The 21,116-nt window shown below is 42.6% G+C and overlaps 2 protein-coding genes and 1 long non-coding RNA gene across 6 annotated transcripts in view; 2 read left to right on the top strand and 1 right to left on the bottom strand.

Annotated features, from left to right (window-relative positions):
- The first annotated feature begins 112 nt into the window (after positions 1-112).
- Positions 113-13,899, top strand: rundc3aa (RUN domain containing 3Aa). Of its 2 annotated transcripts, none has more exons than XM_005726214.1 (11): positions 113-394; positions 8,238-8,353; positions 8,581-8,714; positions 8,822-8,907; positions 9,105-9,194; positions 11,090-11,170; positions 11,260-11,425; positions 11,511-11,668; positions 12,271-12,384; positions 12,494-12,600; positions 12,945-13,899. In XM_005726214.1, exons 1-11 carry the CDS (start codon positions 288-290, stop codon positions 13,085-13,087), a joined length of 1,302 nt encoding a protein of 433 aa, XP_005726271.1. In that variant the 5' UTR covers positions 113-287; the 3' UTR covers positions 13,088-13,899. The 2 variants fall into 2 exon arrangements, with proteins under 2 accessions (XP_005726271.1, XP_005726270.1); XM_005726213.1 differs by having other exon boundaries at positions 8,238-8,365.
- Positions 1,977-5,560, bottom strand: LOC102192465 (uncharacterized). The gene is made up of 2 exons (XR_311534.1): positions 5,402-5,560; positions 1,977-4,332 (listed from the first exon to the last, which is right to left on the bottom strand). It is a non-coding gene; the product is annotated as an uncharacterized LOC102192465 (long non-coding RNA).
- Positions 13,900-15,472: 1,573 nt separating the features above from the next.
- Positions 15,473-21,116, top strand: part of fam117aa (family with sequence similarity 117 member Aa) — a 9,350-nt gene continuing 3,706 nt past the window's right edge. Inside the window, exons 1-6 of one of the 3 annotated variants that reach the window (XM_005726210.1) lie at positions 15,473-15,564; positions 15,672-16,011; positions 17,397-17,542; positions 20,089-20,184; positions 20,377-20,490; positions 20,810-20,926. In XM_005726210.1, coding sequence (XP_005726267.1) covers positions 15,888-16,011; positions 17,397-17,542; positions 20,089-20,184; positions 20,377-20,490; positions 20,810-20,926 — 597 coding nt within the window. In that variant the 5' untranslated portion in view covers positions 15,473-15,564; positions 15,672-15,887. Of the gene's footprint in view, positions 16,012-17,396; positions 17,543-19,143; positions 19,558-20,088; positions 20,185-20,376; positions 20,491-20,809; positions 20,927-21,116 lie in introns of those variants that run through there. The other 2 variants (XM_005726211.1, XM_005726212.1) reach the window with 2 other exon arrangements.

Raw genomic sequence — 21,116 nt, 5'->3', positions numbered from 1 at the left:
AACATCAGCAATCACTTTTTTTGCCTGACACCGGAAGACTGGAAATTCCAGTATAATGAAAACGGGAAGATGGTTTTATTTTGAAAGTTTTAACCGGAATGTGCACTGATAAATACGTGTAACTTGGTTCTAGTCGCTTAGATCCCGTCCTCCTCTTCCAGCAGCGACTGTAGCAGCATCCGTGACTCCCCGCAGAGGACGGCCGGTGTTTGTAGGACTCAGGGCCCGCGGAGGGAGAGGTCCTGGCCTGGGCACGAATCCCGAAGAGGCCCCGGGGCCGCCGCTGGATGGAGTCGGGCTGTATACAGACAGCAATGGCTATGGGTCTGACATCGAAAAAGGCGTCTGCTCGGAGCGTCTGCGTGGAGCGAAAAAACCTCATCACGGTCTGCAGGTATACATCACGACACCATCGACGTGCCGTATTTATCAGTAGGAGCCTGTCCTTGCAAGCTGTTCGGGTTATAATTTCACCAGTATGCTCATCATGAAGGTTTTTTTTTCATCCAAGAATTCCACCCCTGCGTTCATTCCCAAAGTTAAACAATGGCAGCAACATAAATGGAAAATATTACAGAAAAAAGGGCCACATTTCGAGAAAGGCGAGGGTTAAGGAGGGGGCAGGTGCGTGTTCACCTTCACGTACCTTCTGTCATCACACCCAGTTTAATAGAAACAGTACACAGTAGACTACAGAAACCACTCAATTATCCAGGGTTTGTTTTTAAATGCTCGTTTACGGCTTGCAGGGCTTCTTTTTTCTTTCTTTCTTTGCTATGATGTTAATCTATTAATTCTGTCAGTCGTTTAAAAGTACAGTCCCCTGCGTGTTTGTTTCTATAGCAGGAAATGCACCTTCAAGTGATTCAAGTGATGAGTGTTGCAAAATCAATTGCAGAATAGGGATGAAGGGAAGATAAGCCAGTCAGCAGCAGGTCTCCTCCTCCATCATGGTGAGCTTCAGTGCCTGAATTGGACAAGGGCATTTGGGGCAGTGCAAGGACTCCTCCCCACATCAGGGGCCCTCCATCCTTCTCCATCCAGCCTCCACGCACTACAGAGATGGCCTCTGACTGATTGGTTCTAATAAATCACTGTCTTCTGCAGTGAGGTTAGCACTGTAAATGACAGCTCACACAACGAGAGCTCTTCAGCTGCACAGTAAGTGCAGTTTTATACAATAATGTAACACCCTCCTGGTTCCAGTCTGCACATTATTACATCACGTGCGATATTTAGAGCTTTAACAGCTTCCATCCTTTTTGACCAGAGGCTCGAATTTGCATGCTTTCACGTGAGACCAATGTTTATACTCATATAGAAACAATAAATGTAGCAAGACTATTAAAAATAGCCCAGAAATCTTTTTTTTCTTTTCTCTTTTCTCAGCACTTCACGACCTCCTTGCATTAATTTTCAAATTAGGCACCCCTGATGTAAAAGTAACTCTGCTCATTTCACTGAAGGCTAATTAACTTTTGGACCATGTTATCACAAGTTCTCAGAGGCCTAGGTGCTTTATTCTCAAACGTCTTTTGCACAAATAATCATTGCATCCCAAAGATGGACAACCTAATACTGTACAAGTCTAGAAAAATGCGACAAATATCCACATCTCAGATGTTTTTTTGCCTTAAAATAACTTGAACTACCCATTTTGTAAAAATATGTTGCTGATTATTTTCCTTTCTCTGACATAATTAGGTTATAGTGACCTTATCCTACTTTTGGAGTACTAGTTAATTATGTGATATCCACAGAGACTGGCAGGAAAATGCTGCTTTGATCATGTTGTTGTGCTCTCATAAAATTTACTATAGTACTACTCCTCATCTTGAATTGCAAATTGACTATAATCATAAAAAGTGTTCATAAAAGTGGCATCATGCGTCTGAGCTCTGCTGTATTTCTTGTAATTTATTGCACCGTAGTGCTAGAAACCACCAATCAAAACAGAAAAGGACTCCAACATGCACTCACAGTCAAGCGTTTTTATTCCAGTACCTTTATATCGAAGGTCCTGCCTGCGTTTTAGTGGCATGTACAGTGAGGCAAAAACACACAACATCACAGAGAGCATGCATGCAAAGAAAGAAAAGTTCTCACAGTGGACACAGACAAGGATTAGCAGGGACACAAAAACACCTTTGTTTTCAGTTTCTCCTGACCGTGCTAAGACAGATTTAATCATTTAAGCGTTTTAAAGACAAACAAACTGGACAAGACAGAAATAAATCTCAAACAGCTTTCCATCAGTAATGCTTACTACAACAACTTTTTTCCATTTTCTAATGAACAACATGACATTGATTAGGTTCACTTCGAGGGCAGTTTCTTCTTGGCATGTCCAAGTTGCTGCCCGATCTCCCTGCTCATGGTGTTTTGGACCTTTTTCATGTTGTTCAGGTCAGAGCTGATTCACAGGCTGCTCGCTGATCGGATAATGAGGAGAGAGCCTGAATCAGCACCGTCCCTCTGGCTGTGCATTAGTGCAGGCAGGGCATCGTGTTGCACGATTCAGGATCCAGGCTCTGTCGCGGTTGTTGAGATGCAGCCATTCCCACAGCTGAGTTTGTGACATTAGTGCTTAATTAGTTCACCAGGCCAAGCTATTATTTACCCTAAGTGTGTGTGTGTGTGTGCATTTACTGCATATATAAAGTCTGCCCTCTTTTTTTCTTACTGCAACATCATACATGTTTAACATACAGTCAGCACACACAGAGATTAACATTTCTACTCCCAACAATTCCTTTAATGTGTTGGCATCAAAGTCCCGGTTAAAAGTGTGTACACTTGATCTGGCATGATGTGGGTCACGAGTACCAGCCACAGAAATCTGACTGATCTTTGCTCAGTGTTTCAGTGTCAAACCTAACAGACCAATCCTATTTTAATGAGACGTGCTGTATCTACAGAGAAAAGAATGGACAAAATAAGAATAACAACAGAGAAAAATAATAAGAGATGGCTATTCTAAATAGTAAGTAAGAAGAATGCTCCTTCTTTTTAGGTTAGGGGGACTTTTGAATTGCCAGACATCCCAAAAAGTATCTGAAAACCCAAAAAATCTTTTTAGGGCTACGTAGAGACTTGATATTTATGACATCCACAGTGGTATCAGTATCGTACTGAGTTGGACTGTTGTCAATAGCAACAGGGTTCATCTAAATGTGGCTTTTTGCAGCGAGTGGAGGTCATTCGTGCAACTCTCGGATTAGCGTTGTTTATCTGAGCTCAGTTTGACAAAATGTTTGGGGATCAGAAGAAGAAGACTAACCGGCTTGTGTTGGTTTGTCTTTAAGGGCGCTTTCCATCCGTTAATGTTTAAAATTGAATGTTTTGCTGCTTTTTTTAGTCTGGCTAAGAGCTCTCTTGCTGCGGTCCGTGACAGGAGAAACGGTGCTACTGTAGACATGGTGAACCTGAGAAAAAAATAGATAAGATGAGTGAGACAAGTCTGATGTGAAGAGGTATCCATGCAGCCGCTTCCTGTAAACAAAGAGAGCTGGGAGAGAGGCAAGAAGGGAGGGCGATGTGCTGCATGTTGGCTGAGCTCTGAGGCCTTCTGGGGCGTGGCTCAAGAGAAGAGAATAAAATGTTCTGAACTGTAGTAAAGCACGCCTGTTAGACGTGCATCGGCAAGAGAGTCAACGAATATTTGAATCTACGTGTGCAGATGGAGTAACACTAATTTTAATCGTTCAGCTTCCGTGCAGCCTTCTTTTGCATTTTTCCTGATTTCTGATCCTACGCTTTTTTCTTTTCTTTTTTTCATTTTTCTTTTTTTTACCAACACCGTCAAGTATTTGAAATTACAGCAGAAATGTCTAGAAGTTTGGCTGAACACTTGGACACCACTCATCAGCTGATCTGTCTACACTCTCACTGTTAACTTCTCCTGTTATTCCTCATTTTTACCCCTCTGTCATACTCAAATATCTGATTCACACTCTCTGTGCTTCTCAACACCCTCACTGTCCGTCGTACGCCGTGATCCCTCTACACCTCCTCTGACCATGAAACACTTCCTGGACACTTGGTCACAGAGGGGATCGGTGAGAGAGAGACACACCCTGCTGTAGTTGTTTTTTTTGTGTGTGTGGTTTTTGTTTTACTTTTTTTTTTTTTTTGTCATTGAGGATTTGGCCCAAATTGTGATTTGAAAAATATTCTTCAGAGCACAAAGCCTTTTCTTTTTCATGCCAGTCCAGTGCAGGACGCCTCCCCCGACAGTCCACGATGATAAACACAGCACTGGCTGGCGTTGTGCAATGCTTCGGCCAGTGAGGAGTTCACCTGTGTCATCTGATCCTGCTGGTTATGCCAAGGCTAGAAGACAGAGACAGAAATAAGAAGACAGAGAAAGTAGTCAGGGAAATGCTTGTGAGGGAAAATAAATAAAAATGAAAGTCGAGAAAGTTAACGTGAAGCTTTGTGTTTTTAGGTTAGACATCTTTGCTGATGAACGCAGTTTTGGTTATCCCGTGTCGTGCTGCAGATCAAATGCAAGTTTGTAAGTACAGTAGAGGGGTGAGAAAGGAGAACAAGAGGGCATTTAACAAGAGTTGAGAGTGTGCTTGGCATTGATCCAGGCTGAGTGAGAGGTTGCACAAAAGAAGCTTGTCAGAAGGCCCTGCAGTTGTTTTTCAGTGTCAAATCGTACCAAGAACATGTTGCTATTCCACTCCATCCATTTGCATTTGAGGCACGCCAGAGATTCCCCTTCAGATCAAAGGACTTCAGTTAATTTACAATCATCTGTTATAATATTCCTGTTAAGATAACGTTGCTCTCACATTATTAGGTCAGACAGGTTTTTTACAGCTGTTGATATTTTGTTTTTATGATTTTAAATGCTGTAACTTTTGCTAACAAGAAGCTGTTACATGTTGGTTCGTATACTGAGCGTCCAGACCCACTGCTTGGGTTTCCATGGCATCTAGGCTCTGCACAGTGAGAAAAGATTTGATGTAATGCATTTTTCTGACTTGGAAGCATCACAAAGAGGAATTGTACTGTGAATTTGGGTGAATACGATTTACTGTTCACTCATTATCTCATATTTCTGACAGATTAGTGCATTTCTAATTTTCTAACTTTTCGTCCTGATGGGATCCCTTTAGACAACATCAGGTAGTATGTAGCCGATTATTTTGTGAAGCTAAATCGTAGCTATCACCCCCGGTCCCAACACACAATATTTGTGCTTATTTGGCAAAACCCACCAAGTGGATTTTTTTTATTCAGCAAAAGCAGTTTTAGCTGCCCAGCTGAAATAGAGAACACACTTGAAGAGATTCAGCCTAACATTCTGGATTTCTGGATCTATTATCCATTAATCTGCTGATCTACATGGTTTTTCAAACATTTTAGCAGACAAAATTCAGATGCCACTAACCTGTTTCTTTGATAAATCCAAAGTGACCTGACAAAGTCAAGGCTCGAAAAGTAAATTTAATCCAGTTTTTGCTCTCAGTGCCGATTCCGTCGTGTTATCCATACGTCCTCTCTGATGATTCTTATTTTGAGTCAGTCCCCCCACCCCGTGATGCCGTCTTCTCTCATCTAGAGCGTCTTGCGTTTGGGGAAGATGGCTTTCCGGAAAGAGGTGCTGGTGGTACCTCTGCTGAAGGACGCACTGCCCAGCGAGATCTTGGTTTTCCCACTGGTGATAGTGGAGGAGCCCAGAGATGTTGTGCTCCTGCCCCGGGTGATGGAAGAATTCCCCATGGCAAGCTTGGTCTTCCCCCTCTTTATTGTGGTGTTGCCCAGGGTTAAGGCTGTCTTCCCCTCCGTGAAGCTGGTGTTGCCCATTGAGGAGAAGCTTGTCTTCCTGACCCAGATTCGACGGCAGGGTTCGGGACTCACTAGACGCAAAGCATCGCACACTCATGCAGCACTCTATGCTCTGCAAGCCCTCGGGAGTAATAGTAACATCAGCTACAATCCAGAGTGGACCAGAATGCTAAGCGTGGATAGTGCGACCCCCGTGTCGCATAATGCCTTCGTTGAGCTCTTCAACGTGGGCTTTGGAAGGCCACATACCACCCATGTGTCCCTGTGAATGGACAGAGGCAGCCGTAGGTGGCCACAGCCTATCTGGGGGGACTGGGACAGTAAAGCGATTGTCCCAGCGCCACGACGACACCGGACGGTTGAAGGAGACATTGTTGCAAAGAGGACAGTCTGTGGTGACATCACTTTCTTCTGAGCCATTGTTCCCTATAGCCTGTGATTGTAAGATGTTCCCTTTGTGTACAACTGTGTGCACCATATGTGAAATGAGTTGTACCGTGTTGTTTTAAAGGAAAGGGACGCTGAATGTGCTCATGTTCTCCATATGTATGTGAAGCTTTGATTGCACCTCTTCTGGATTTGTGCCGTCCCTCCGTTTGGAATATGGGTGTGGTTCCTTCAGTTGGTGTTTATTATCCATTTGAAATCTTGCTGAACTTTTTGAACTCGTGCAAAGTTTTTATTTTCCTCCCCTTTAATGTGTTACAGATCTTGAAATGTCTACATACAAAACAGTCAAGCTCATCAGTGTTTAGACATGTTACTTTTATAAGCACTGTTACATCGATCAACCTTTACAGTCTTGGGGGTGAAAACTGGATTTGCAGTGTGGGAGCTTAGTTATGGAAATGTGAAGTATCAGTCAGTCTTATCAGCAGAAAAAAATACCACATTCAAACCAACGATGCGGACGTGTTGATGCACAACATGCAGGAGAAAAGTGCTGATGAAGAGCACACACATACTCTTCTGTCTCCACATACATCACACACATCCCCTCCCTGCCAAGTCAACACACCATAAATCGTCATTTCATCAATGTCACATTTGCATAACATGCTCAGCACTACTTTGGGAATGGGACGGCTCGCTTTTGATTGCGAACCTATTAGATCTGCAGGTCATTATCATTTTTTTTATACACATCATAGACATAGCAGCTCTTTTTATTGATTTTGAATCACTACTGACCTTCTAAAACAGACCATATAGATATATCCATGGGTTTTTAAGTATGTGCAGGATTCAAGTGTGAAAATCCCAGTAGATGTTGCTATGCGTTTCTTTGCCCCTGACGAGAGTGGTTTTGAACACAGACACAGACTTGGTCCCATGGGTGCAGGTCAGGGTGGTGAGAGAGCTTGTAGTCTCTCCTCGTGAAACAGAGGTATTGCCCACTGCTATGCTGGTTTTGCCCAAAATTGTGGTGGTTCTGCTCCAGGAGATCGAGTATTTACCCCAGGAGATGGTGTACTTATTCCTCAGGATAGAAACCCTCCCTTTGGTGAAGGAGGTTTTGCTTGACGAAAATGTAGTTTTCCACTCATTGTTAGAGTCTTTTTTGGACTGCTTGGCTGCTTTGGGTGTCTTAGCCCTGGCTTCGGGGGTCCTTTCCATTTAGGTGTTCCTCCGCTTGGACGTCAAGGCTTTACGGAAGGAGGTGGTAGTGGTTCCCCGGCTGAAGCTGGCCCGTCCCAGAGCCACAGTCGTCTTTTGCCTTTGGATGGTGGAATCTCCCATGGAGGTGGTGGTCACTCCCCTGAAGATGGAGGAGTTGCCTAAGGAGACTGTAGTCTTTCCCCTGGCTATGGAGGTGTTTCCCACTGCCAGGGCAGTCTTGCCCTCTGTGATGCTAGTGTTGCCCATCGAAGCCGAGGCAGCCCGCCCGAGCCTGTGCCTGGATGCCCGCTCCTAACATGCACGCTGCATAGCGTTCCTTCTGTGGTGCAGCCGGTGGGGTGAGCATGTGAGGTCAAAAGCCAAGCTAAAGCTCCAGCAGCTGCCCTAAATAGATCACACCACAATGTATAGATAAGGGGGAGGGAATTATTTGATCATTCTTTCATGCTCGTCGGTCCCTCAGAGAGACAAGACCCAAAGGGACCTGGAAGCACAGCACGCACAAAGGCTGTAAAGACAGGGAGTTAATTGTATTGTTTTCATGATAACACTGCCAAAGCACTGAAGGGGTACATTGTGCAGTACACAAGACAATTGGGGTGACCTCAGTATGATAAGATGGCGTAGTTCCCAAAAAAAGAAGAAAAAAATCCTCTCAGCTGTTGTTCAAATACAGTAGTACATTTGTCTGCTTGGTTACAGTACACAACTGCATTTCATGTGCAGCACAGCCAACTAAGAGTCCAAACCCCTCACACATTCCATCAAAGTGTGCAGTATTTGTCTAATTTTTCTTTCTCGGTGCACTTCTATTTCAGATTCTCCGTAAAGACTCTCCTCGAAAAGTACACAGCAGAGCCCATAGATGACTCATCTGAGGAGTTTATCAACTTTGCTGCCATTTTAGAGCACATCCTCAGCCACCGCTTCAAAGGTAACACTGCAGGTAACATACAGGAAAGATGGACAAAGTTAATATGACTTTCATTGTGAAACAGTCGAAATATATTTGAAATAAAAATGCAGCAGGCATTTTCGTCAAAAAGCCATAAAATGGGTGCGATTACACAGTCAGCTGGATTGTTGCTGTGGGTGCATATTTTAGTTTCACTTGCTGTCAGAACACAAATGATTGATTGGTGTGTTTTAATATTAAACCAGGTTCTGGCAGCTGGTTCAGCTCAGATGGACAGCGCAGCTTCTGGGAATACATCCGGCTGGCGTGCAGCAAGGTGCAGAACAACTGCATCGCCAGCATCGAAAACATAGAGAACATCAGCACATCACGAGCCAAGGCAAGGAGATTTGTATGCACTCTAGTGTGTGTGTGCGTGTCTGTTTGTGTGCGGATGAGTGTGAGAAAAGGTCCTCTGTTCCCACTCGCTAATGCGTCGTCCTACAGGGCCGGGCGTGGATTCGAGTGGCGCTGATGGAGAAACGTCTCTCTGAATATGTGTCCACTGCTCTCAGAGACACAAGAACAACAAGGTTTGACTGGATTCTTAATTTAAACTAAACCTTTGGTTTAAAATGATCCCCAGTCCCGTTTTCCTTCACTTCACATTCAGCGTCTCAATACGAAACATCGCTTCTATATACAGGGTTTTACTCCTATGAAAATGAACGTAAATACTCAGTATGATAACTAGAAATTCGGAAGTGATAATCACCTCTTTACTTGGCAGGAGGTTCTATGATGATGGTGCCATTATGTTGAGAGAGGAGGCCACAGTGCTGACTGGCATGCTGATTGGACTGAGTGCCATTGACTTCAGGTGAGGTGGAGCTGTAACACAGAACACAATATATTTTGAAAGAAGCACAGACACCAGCCCAGGCATTTTAAAATCAATATGGTATTACGTGGAATGCGGTAAGCTATCATAAAGTGGAGCTATTATCCTTTCATTATGCTTTTTCCTTATTTTCTGTAAAATATAATGCCCTGCGAAAGTCCTAAGGTACCTCTCATCACTTTATATTTTTCCAGGAAAACAGGAAATAGGTGGAAGCACATGGAATTAGAGGATATAAGGCAAAAACCGAGTTTGTACAATTCTAACAGGCTTGAAAGTCACATTGACTTTCAAGTCTGTTGTGACCACTTTTATTTTTTTTTATTTATAGCCTGGACTCTCTTAGCCAAGCTTTCTTGTCATTTCTTTAAGTAGTCCTCAGGAGTAGTTCTCCAGGCTTCTTAAAAGACATTCTTTTTTGGATGTTGGCTGCCTTTTGATGATGACCCCTCACTTCTTCAGTAAGGTTGAGGTCCAGGCTCTGTTGAGGCCATGGCTGATAGTGTTCCATTGTGTGTTTTTTTCTATCCAAGTATGCTTTTACAGCATTGGTTTTGTGTGTGGAATCATTGTCGTCCTGAAAAATGAAACTATTGCCAATCAGATGGTGTTGCATGATGGATTAAAATCTCTTGGTACTTTTCTGCATACATAATGTTTTGACAAGATCCCAAACGCCACTGGATGAAATGCAGGATGGTTTACTGAGAAGAATGACTTCTTGACAGCCACTCTTCCACTGAGACCATTTCTTGTGAGACTGAACAGTAGATGGATCAGCTGGAGCGCAAGATGTATCTCTCATGCTCGTTGTCAAGTCTTTGCTGGATGTTTTTTTTAAACTATTTCTTATGGGCTTGACTTATTGATACTTGTTGATAATTTGTCAAGTTTCTATAATTTTGAAGGACACGCTGCACTCCCACCATGCTGAGATATACCAAGTGTTTAGCCAATAGCTCTTTGGGAATCACCTTGTTGGTGCAAAAATAAAACTGTGTTGTCTGTGGCATTTTTTTATATATTCAACTAAATAAACTGGAACAAATGATGTGTTTTTGCAGCAGTCTGAGTAACAAAGTGCCTAAAGATACTATTTTAAAACCAGTTCTTTGCTAAGTTGTCTGTTATGTGTGGATACAACACTTCTTTGTATTAAGTAATTAAGTAAACACTAAACACAACTTAACAAAGAGTCTTTGAACTCTCAACAAAAATTCTTTGAAAGACCTTCAGAAAGCCTGAAAAACTTCTGCACAAGAACACTTTAAAAAATCCAAAAAGTCTGGCTTCTTGGAAGTAAAATGTAAATGAATGAAGTGTTGCTCAAAGCCTTTGCACAGCAATATATATACTGATACAGTGGTGAATACTAATACTAATCATGGCCAAAGTTTCAAATAAATAGGTCAGCTTTTGAACCAATAAATCGTTTTAAATGTTTGCTGTCAGACAATTTTTTTGCCTTAGTGTTTCATCTACATGCCTTTAATGTTGTGATCTAATTGACATTGTTCTGGGATGGGAGCCAATTAAATTGGCCAAATTGTCTCAAGGGAGAGTAGCTAAAACAGCTTGTTTTCGACAGTAAATAAAAGGTTACTACTGTAGCAGAGTCCAAGAATAATCCTACTTAGGTGAAAATGAGCATATAGGCCCCCTTTGTGTATCTTACCTTGTGTATGTCATCTTTTTAGGTCTGCTATATAATTTTTTTTAAGCCCAGTATTTATAGTGGGCTTAAAGCTGTCATCTGAATCTGAGCATAGTACCTACTAATGCATAAAATTTTCCAGTAGTGTAGGCATGTTTATTAATGGATAATGTACACAGCACTTTCCATTTCTTTTTCTTTTTTATTTCTTTCCGTGTAGTTTTTGCCTGAAGGGCGAGACTCTGGATGGGAAATCCTCGGCTGTGATTGATTATACGCCCTACCTGAAGTTCACTCAGAGGTGAGCGCTCATCATGCCACTTCTAACAATGCATGCATGCATGCACAGGAATGGGGTCACATTAATACTCCAGCCTCTCTCTTGTTTAGCTATGACTACCTTAGTGATGAGGAGGACCGGCGCAGTGTTGACAGCAGTAACAGCGAGGAGAGCGTCCCTGAGCATCCCTACATCCCTCTGGTGACAGACGAGGAAAGCTGGAGCAACAAGTGTCGCAAGATGGAACAAAGATTTAAGATTGTCTACGCTCAGAAGGTGACTCATAACAACATTACATATCTGATCATTGCTATGAGCATCTGCAAAGAATTACCTGCCTCATTCAATATGTGTTATTCAGGGTTATCTAGAAGAGCTGGTGCGCCTGCGGGAGTCACAGTTGAAGAACGTAGAGACGGAGAACAAGTGTCTGAGAGCCAAGGTGGAGGAGCTGACAGTGCAGAGCCAACAGGAGAAGAAGGAGCTGGAAGCCATTGTGCTGGAGCTGCAGGCACAACTGTGAGTTAGCACATACAAGCTTGGCGTTACATTTGTTCGTTTGCTCTTTCTCGCACACAGATTTCCATTATGCAGTGTATTTACATGTTGGGCCAAGTTTAAAAGGGGAGCTAAAACTATTGTTTTAATGTAACCTCACAGCTTGGGACAGTTAGATTCTGACTTTTAGTTGACTTAACAACTTTGCTTCTGCTTAGAAGAATAAAAGACACTATTACACTGGCTTCTGACGCTGTCCTCATGAAGAGACTGCAAAGGTTTATGTCTGTAATACTTTGAATATATTTAAATGTTGTAGATATAATATAAAGATACACAACCTGACAAAAAACCTGCTTCTTTCAATCCCCAGTTTTCTACAATTCTCACTGATCTTGTTGATGTCTGTTAGTTTTGAGGGTCTGTTGTAAAATCTGAGGATGATTCTGGATGTTCAGCAACACCAGGGTCTGTATTTAACTGACAGCTGTTTTAAAGACTACTATGTCAAACTATGGATGCTTTTGCTTGCTGCTTCTGTCTTTGATGTTCAGGCTCATATATTTGTCTACTAAAACTAAGAGTTTTTGGAATTTAATAATTTTACTCTTTGCTGCATTCAGCTCTGCCCTCATGCCCTGTGACTCCTCCCACCTGGCTAAAGATCTCTCCATCCCACTCATCAACCAGTGGTCAACCATCACAAACAACCAACGTGATGTCAAACTCTTCCGCAGGTGAGCTTAAATAAACAGCACAGCTCTTTTAAAAAAAAACAAACAAACATATTGTAATACATGCTCATCCAGACATGTTTGTGTCTTGGTGATATTCTGTGAAAACTAGGAGGAGCTTCCACAGCTTGGAGCAGCTTTCCGCTGAAGTCAGTCTGAACTCCGACTCTCAGAAGACTGATGGGAGGCAGAATGGCGACGCTGCCTGGACCTCTGCAGGTAATAATGTTTGTTGTAGAGCATTTTAATGTTACTCTAGTGATGATATTATCTTTCTGTTTTTGTAGACAGTATTTACTGTTAAGTAAAATGCAATTTTATGCAGTGGCAGAGTCGATTTTTATTAGCTGCTTTTATACTTAACAAAGTAACCATAATCCTGCTCCCTCCTCTCTGCACAGCTACATAAAAGCCTTTCAGAAGCAGCCACCCATACACATGGACATACATATTCATAACAAATGCAAGCTTGACCCCCATTTATAATGCCTCATGTGGGCAGCTTAAACTATGCATGATCACAAGTTGAATTTTATTGTGTTCTCCGTGTTATGTTCCTGCAGGAAAAGATAACACTCCTTCCATGCTGGGTCTGTGCGGCTCTTTGGCCTCTTTACCGAGCTCGAAGTCTCTGGCAAGCCTCAAGTCCAGTGAGTGTTTAGTCAACATCAGCACTGAACCCAGCCCTGCGCTCTCTCCCAGCTAGGAGCTTCAAGACCAACAACAGCCGAGATTGAACCCCAGCCTGTCTGCCTTGCTGCGTTGACCATGTCCAAACACCCTACCAAAACCCTGCTCTCATCTTATAGCCACCTCTATGGGATAACAACAGGATCTTATGACACCACATCTGGATTTTTGTATATGAGAGTGAAGTTGTCATGAAGCTAAAAGAGTCTCTCTCTTTTGGTTGTTTCCTTTCCGCTCACCTTATCTTTTCCTCATATCCCTCTTTGTATCTGTCAATCCCTTTATCTGAAATCATGCAATGCCTCCGGGAACACTTGTCAGACATTTTCCAAAGCATCCAGTCGCATCTAAATTTTCCCATCTTGCTCCTTATTTGAAAATCGGTATTCTTCTCATGGTATTCTCTGTGTATTTGTGCACCTTTGGCTATTTTTATTCCATTTTAAGTGTAACCAAGACAGCACTAGCAGCTCTTTGGATGCAGAGACAGATGTGATGATCATTTTAAGAGATGCAGATTATCCATATAAAGTCAGAGGGTGGGTGGTTAAACAGGCTTCCCTTATGGTGTCATAGCATCGAGACGTATGCTCTGTGTGACTGAACGGTATTAGGGTCTGTCACCCTTGAAAGTGCTTATCATTCCTGCCTGGCTAATCAAACAACACAAACATTTTCAGTAGGTTTAAATCTGTGCAGCTATTTATGGATTCTTTTAAGTCTTAAAGTACCGCATATGTTCATTTATCATCTCCATCAGTATGTTCTTTTTACACGTATGCAGTACGTTTACATTTTGTGTTGCAATAAATTGCCTTTTTCCATGAAGTGTGTCTTTTAGTGTGTCTTAGAAGGAACAGTGGCAAAAGCAATGTAGATGTTAAGTAGGGAGTTGCATTGCTGTGGCTCCATCTGCTGGTTAAATATATTATATAAATATCATATAACTTCTAAGCCTTTGGGTTTTGCAACAAATTAGAGTACTTGCATTTTCCCACAAAATGAAAAAAACAGACTTTACTTCCTCTAAACGGATCAAAACATCTTTTTAAAAATTCCAGCTTTGACATAATAACCTGCAAGAATTATTCTGCTGATGAGTGTTTGATAGAAAGGCTGAAACTTTACCAACTTTATAGTCAGTATTTCATGGCTGATGTCAGAAACAGTTGAAGCAGTAGTAAAAGAATTCCTGGAGTTGATAACTCATGATAGACAGATCTGACTAGTCTATGCTGATCGTGGGCGTCCTGACATGCTTTGTCCTTACCAGAGCCTTTTCTTTTCAGAGGGCACCACAATCCTCCAGCAGTCACTCTGTGAAAAATTCTATCTACGTCACTGAAATATGGAGTTGTCAAACAGCTACACACCCAGTGATTAATTTTTGTCTATGTTATTTTCCCTGACGCAATAATTCAACATTACAAGCATAATCCTCATCAGTTCACAGGAACCTCTCAGCCCTTCAGCAAGCTTCCTGTGCTTTTGTTATGCTGCCAGGACATGTTGCTGGGAACAAACAATGCCTGCAGGGACTTTTTAAGTAGCTCATTAACTTAATGTTAAGGTCTTTAAAAGTATATTATTATAATTTGCATCTATGTAGCATAAATAAAAACGTGTTCATATCATTTGTTTAGTCTGTAGATGCTCCCATTTGGCACATCAAAGTCATACTGAATAGTGCAGATGTTCCTCTATGATTAACTGCATTCCACAAGAAATTATACATTTTAATTATAACTCTGGCAGGAATTATGGATTATTTCAACTATATTTTGTGGTTATGATAGAATAAAAATGAAAAATCCAAGCAAATGGTTCAAAATCATGTAAACAGTGCACAAACCCGAATCCTGGTTCTTGTGTTGAAGACGTTTTTTATAGAAGGAAAAAAAGAATGGTGAAAATATCTGTTAGGAATATTGTATCAAATAAAATATTACTTTAATTTGTCTATTTCTGCTTAAGCCTGTGGAGGATTACCAACTTGCAAAACCTGCAAGCACGTTGCTCTAAGGCTACTTCAGTGCCATTGCTTTATTCTGATATAATAGAGAAAATTGCCCTCGATCCCTTGAACCCCTGCAGTGACCTTTAGCGGTCCCTGAACTTTCTTTGAAAGACCACAAAGGCTCACACACACAGCCACACTTACACCCTGTGAATAGATTTAGGTTTGTACGTGGATTTTAAAGGGAGGAGGGGATGGCGCATGCCCCGCATAGTGAAGGAAAAAAAATCTCAACAAAGTGGGTGGGAGCTTCAATTTTTTTTAATGCTTGGGGGGGCGGTGGCTTTCCTTTTAGGAGACAGATGGATGTGATGGCCAATAAGTGCTCAGTAATATTCTGCAGCAACCAACCACATCATCCTCTCTTGGAATTACATGCTGCACGAGATAGTTGCACAGGTTGAGTAGTTGTGTTGTCACTTTGCAGACAAGGGAAACAAGCAGCAATGTGACACAGGACCACTCAGACTCTGCTGGTGCCCTTTTCACTCTGCAGCATGAAGAATAATATGGAGTTTGGTATAATGCGTTAAACTGCAAAGCTCACTTAACACGCGTGTTTTTTCTTCTTCCCGAAAGTAAGCAGTGAGGCAGCAAACATCATGGTCAACATCACAAAAGAAAGCTCGAGTAGTTTCTCCATCCAGAGGCCCGATCAGAGCTTTGGATCATCAGTGTGGATGAAGTGAGCGCGCTCAGTGAGAAAGCCCGTGAGAGCTTCAGTGAACGACGAGGAAAAAGAAAAGCAGGGACGACTGTTTTCATAAGCTGCGCTCGGCTGTGGGAGCCAAGTGGGGGGATGTCGAGCCGAAGTGGAGGAGCGCCTCGGGGGTGCAGCAACCCCAGCCTGCAGCCCCTTAGAGCCACAGTCCCATACCAGCTCCAGAGGGGCTCAGCTCTCCTCAGCAGAGAGGTCAAGACGGGTAAATACACACTCAGGAGGAGGGGGCTTGAATCTGCATTCACTTCCATGTGGTCCAGAGCTGAAAAGTTTGATTGTGCATCACTTAATCATCATTATTCCTTAGAAATGTGACCCAGTGGGGCAAAGGGTTAATGTTTTGTGGTTTTGATATATAGTGGATTTTATTCAAGCAAAAATATTGACTGTGTATCATCACAAAGGGGAACTGAGCCAGAGTGATTAATCATTAAACATGAATTGCTGGGTGATTAATGAAAACTGACCCTGCTGCTGTTTTTTTATCGTGGATGAATTAAGTTGTTTTTGTCATTTAAAAACTGTATATTTTTATATTTTGAAAAGCTGGTAAGACAAAACTGTGAATTTGTGATGGGGGAATAGTTGCTATTTTCTGACATATTTAATAGGAAATGCATTATTTTTCAATTCCTCAAAGTACTCTGCAGTTTAATCAGTGCACCTTTGTAAAGATTCTTCCAGAAGTCTCTAGAACTGTTAATTGGAGCTCTAGAGGGAAAGCATGTAACACCAGGACCAGCTATTCATACACTGAATGATTAATGAACCACAGCACACTGAAGAAAAGCAGGAAGAATATTTAAGAAGCAAATACAAGAGACGACCATGCTTCTCACCCAAAGCCAGGGCATGAACTGTTTCAGTGTGCCTAACTATGCACCAGCCGTTTTACTTGGATTGTGCTCAAAAGAGTACAATTCCAACGTGCTAAGTCAACAATGAAGGCTGCTAGCCCTGAAACATAACACTGTTCTCATAATGTTATTTAGACACTCAGCTGCCCCTTAGCACTCTGACCTGTGGGATTCCTGCTGCATGCTTCATGCTAACACAGCAGCAGCTTTAAAGACCTCTTTGTTTTACTTTGAGTACTTGTTCTTTCACTGTATCCACAAAACTCACATCTGCATGTTATTTATGTGTCCTGTCTGCCCTGCAGCATGGGCTGATGACAACATACTGTGGGTGTGCTTTTGGATTAGTTGTAAATGTACTAGCTGGCTGTGGTGAGTGTTGCCAGTGTTGTGTAGCTAGATGGCTTTGCTCCAGGTCAAAGGCTTGGTCCACACCTGCCAGAGATACAAAACGCTGCCAACACGCACACATACACACTTGTTACACTCACACAGCCCTGTGGTCTGCACACTTATGGAAAGGAAGGAGGCTGTGAGCAACTGCCACTGGGGCTAAAGAGTTATTTACACTTACATGTCCAATACAGTGTCTTACTGAAGGCTAAACATGATTACACAGGCAGGAGTTCAATCCCTCTTCAGCACAGAAACAGTTTCGACATGTACTGAGTGGAAGCTTACACAGTCTCAACATGCCCCTGGCTTCTTTCTATTTTCTCCGTTTCCACAGCAGACAGAACCACGGCTCGTCCACCAAAACCCACCATCCGCCGAACTCTTTCTTTGGACGCGATTGTCGGACCCTATCTCCAGGGGCAGTGGCCCAAAGAGGCAGACGGGGCGGTAGTTAGCTGTGTCAATGATAAAGCCACGCAGGTAATGATTAATATATCCCGAAACCCCCAAATCTGCTGTGATACTGTGATGGAGTTGCTATAATCGAATGAGCTTGGTCTCAATTAATCCCAGTTTTTTCTGTACCAGTGCTTCTGTTAGTGCAGGAACACAGTGTGAACCTGTTGAATCAATTGCATAAAAGGCAAACTTGTGTGTGCTGTGCTTCTCCTGGATGTTAACGATTTCTATAGAGGACAAGATATCTGATGTTAGCTCTGCAGGTGTCTGGTGGTTCCAGTTCGGCGCGGCGGGTGGAAGGCAGCCAACTGGAAATACTCGTTTTTGTTCTTCTTTTAAAAAAAAAATCTGCTTCTCTTCCCTCGCTGTTCCCCCCCCTCGACTGTATCTGCTCCTAACTAGTGCACAAAGCCTGGAGTAACATCGCTAAGCTCCGCAAGCTTCGTCTTCTCTCCTGACACAGTTTAAACCCGAACGAACCCCCTTTGCCTCCATTGTGAGACACAGGCCCCTCCTGACCTCATTATACAGGCACCCCATCCCCCAGCACTCCCCAAAAACCACACTAACACGTACTCAGCAGCACCCCACCCAGCACCTCCTTCTGCCATAGTTCCTCTGCATTATGTCAGATGATATGACTAGTTGTTTGGTGTTACTTCATTCTTTACTTTGCACACTACTGCACCTTTTTATTCCAGTCTGTGTTAGAATAATCACTTAGTGAATCAAATGAAAGTAACTGCAACCAATTAATCAATTAAATGTTTGAGGCAATTACATTTGATTTTAGTCTGAATTAGTGCCTGCAGCTCTTTGAGTTTTGTTGGCTTGTTTTTGAGCTAAATGCTAACATTATATTAACATGCTGACAGTCAACAATGTTTTAGCATTTTGCTAATTAGCACAAAGCTGATGGAATCTCATCCTCGTCATCCTCATCTTCGTTCGACTGCTCCCTTTAGGTGTTGCCACAGCAGCCAGCATCTCACCCTATTCTTTGCTTCCTCTTCTGTCACACCATGTCCTCCTTCACTACATCCATGAATCGTCTGTAGTCTTCCTAAATCTTCGACATCCTTTGTCCAATATGTCCGCTGGCCCTTCTCTGCACACGTCCAAACCATCTCAATCTTGCCTCTCTAACTAACTTTTAATCACCTTGGTGGTTAAAAATGATCTTGACACACTCAATAGTTGTTGAGATTGCAGATCTCATTAGAGTTTTCTTTAATTTGACCTATTAAAGTAGCAGCAGTTAAATATAGTAACCTTTAAAAATGAAAACTCTGATTGGGACTTCTTAAATCTGAGGTTCTGCATAAATGAAGATTTTTTTTTAATTTTTTTTATAGAATTAGCCTAAAATGTAAAGGAAATAATATTTTTTTCCACCTTGTTCACTATATTAAAAAAATAAATACCAAGCACATTTTAATCAGTGCCTCAAGCTGGAAATATTAGCCATGGAGACCAAGTGCTTTGGTACCTTGGGGTCTTTTTATAGGTTCGTGTTCCATGATCTCTTGTCCATGTTTTGGGGAGGGTGGGGTTTTTGATGTTGGATGGTGGGGGAGGTTGGTAGCCGTAACTCTACACCAATGCCACTGTATGACTGACTCATGCTGCTTTCGGACTTATTTAGCCTGGCGACAGAGTACGTATGAGTCGACTGAAGTGGAGATGATGTCGGTGTTTTTCTACAGGCAGTAATGACACCAGTAAGACTTCCCTGAGCTGTGAGGCCGAGCACTTTGTGTTTCGGGGGACAGAAATTCACAATGCAGTCACGGTGCATGGTTGCCTGTGAGTGGCTTATGAATAGACTGGACACCAGGGAGTGGATCAGATTCTTTGAAGGTGTGTGAAGCAGTTGACCCTAAACGTGGAGGCACCAGAACCTAGAGTATCGGATCCTGTTGCTTAAGTTGACCCGTGTGATGATGAATGTCCAGTCTACTGCATACAACCAACAGTCAGCAGCAAACAACCCAGCTCCCACTGGTAGAAGATCAAGAGTCAATGTGAAGAAATCGGTACGGATATAGGAGTGAAAAGGATGTTACAGAGTTGTGACTGACAAAGGAAGAAGTGCACTAAAAAGTCTGCTTGCTGGCTGCTTTTTGTTTTTCCTCAACAGTGTGTGACTTTGTGAATAACAACAAATAACTTATTTGTGTGTGTAAGTGCACTGAGGTGTTGAATGCACTGTATTTATAGTTTTTACACTGATGTGGTTTGGATGTTTTTTTTATGAGAGTGTAAGCCGGGCTGTTTTGCAGCTCATAGTGGTTTCTTGTCGCCTTCCGCTGTACAGCTGTTGTGGGGCAGGTGTGCAAGACAGCTGTGGGGCTCAACTTAAGTGTTGTGCACACGAGTGTCGAATGGAGTTTGCTGGTTTTGGCAAAAAAAAATAGAGTGGGTCTCCAAAAAGGTCGCCCTTTCTGACAGCCAGAATTACTGCCAATTAGGCCATTTTCTACCAGAGCCCCTCAACAGCATGTCAGGCAAAACACTGGATGCCTTATTTATATATGCTCTCTCTCTTCCCTTTTTTTTTTTTTAAGACTCCAAGTTCCTGGGCAGAGGAAACCCGGGGAAGACGAAGTGCTGGTGGGCACAAGCGCTCAGCTTCTTGGGGCAGTGCAGAGCACCTAAGGGAGGCAAGTATTGTATACACCAAAGCAGTTAATGAATCATTTCTTCTATTTCTCTCACATACCCACACTCTTCTTCTCTTTGGCCTCCCATTGATAGCCTGAAACAAAAGGGTTCCTTCAGGGCAAACTTTGAACCTTAACCTTGAATGAATCACAATGACCCCTGAATCATTTTTCTCTCCACTCTGCCCTCAGGTGGCCAAGCTGAGACACCAGTTGCAGAAGCGGTCCCGCCATGTCCCTCCCTCAGCAGGATGCGAGCTCCCCCCCCACCCCCTGCCTGCAGGTCATGCAGCAGGAGTCACTCAGGTAGCCTTTTGTCCAATTAGGTTATTAAAGGACACATACAACAAAGTTTTCATGATTGCTCCCAATGCCAGACTGTGTTCCACAGGCAGACGAGGAGGAGCTTGGTAACAGGGATATAAAAAACACTTGTTCTTTTTTTAGTACTGGCTGTCATCAAGTCTGCCGTGCTACTGCCATGCTGTCTCTGAAAGACAGTTTGAAACGAGCATATCACTCTGTACTGTTCACATGCACTATTAACAATTGCAATAGTGAAAAACCAGATAATCAGGCTTAGGCTACCTCAAAATTTGTCCGTATTATACTCGTTTCTCCTCAGACGATGCCGCTGATGCCGCTGAACAGACTTGCTCCACGGCTGCGACGGAGCGTCGAGGGCCTCAACTTAGAGCTGGAGGAAGTGTTTGTGTGTGAAAAACAAGACGATCAGCATGAGGTTAGGTCACTGAAACTTGCTTATACGTAAAACCAGAGAGGTTTTAATATCAAAAGGCTATAAGAACTACCAGTATCAACCAATTTATAGTGCAGTTGCTTTTCTCATCAAAATATCTGTGTGCCATATTTTATCACTGGTCACTTCATTAGTTACACCTTACACCAGGAGTTGTTTATTTTTCCCCCCC

Source organism: Pundamilia nyererei, unplaced genomic scaffold (assembly GCF_000239375.1).
Source record: "Pundamilia nyererei isolate P.nyererei 1_Seehausen unplaced genomic scaffold, PunNye1.0 scaffold00018, whole genome shotgun sequence".
Lineage (NCBI taxonomy): Eukaryota > Metazoa > Chordata > Actinopteri > Cichliformes > Cichlidae > Pundamilia > Pundamilia nyererei.
The sequence above is the reverse complement of the archived record's forward strand: the minus strand, read 5'-3'. Positions and strand labels throughout refer to the sequence as shown.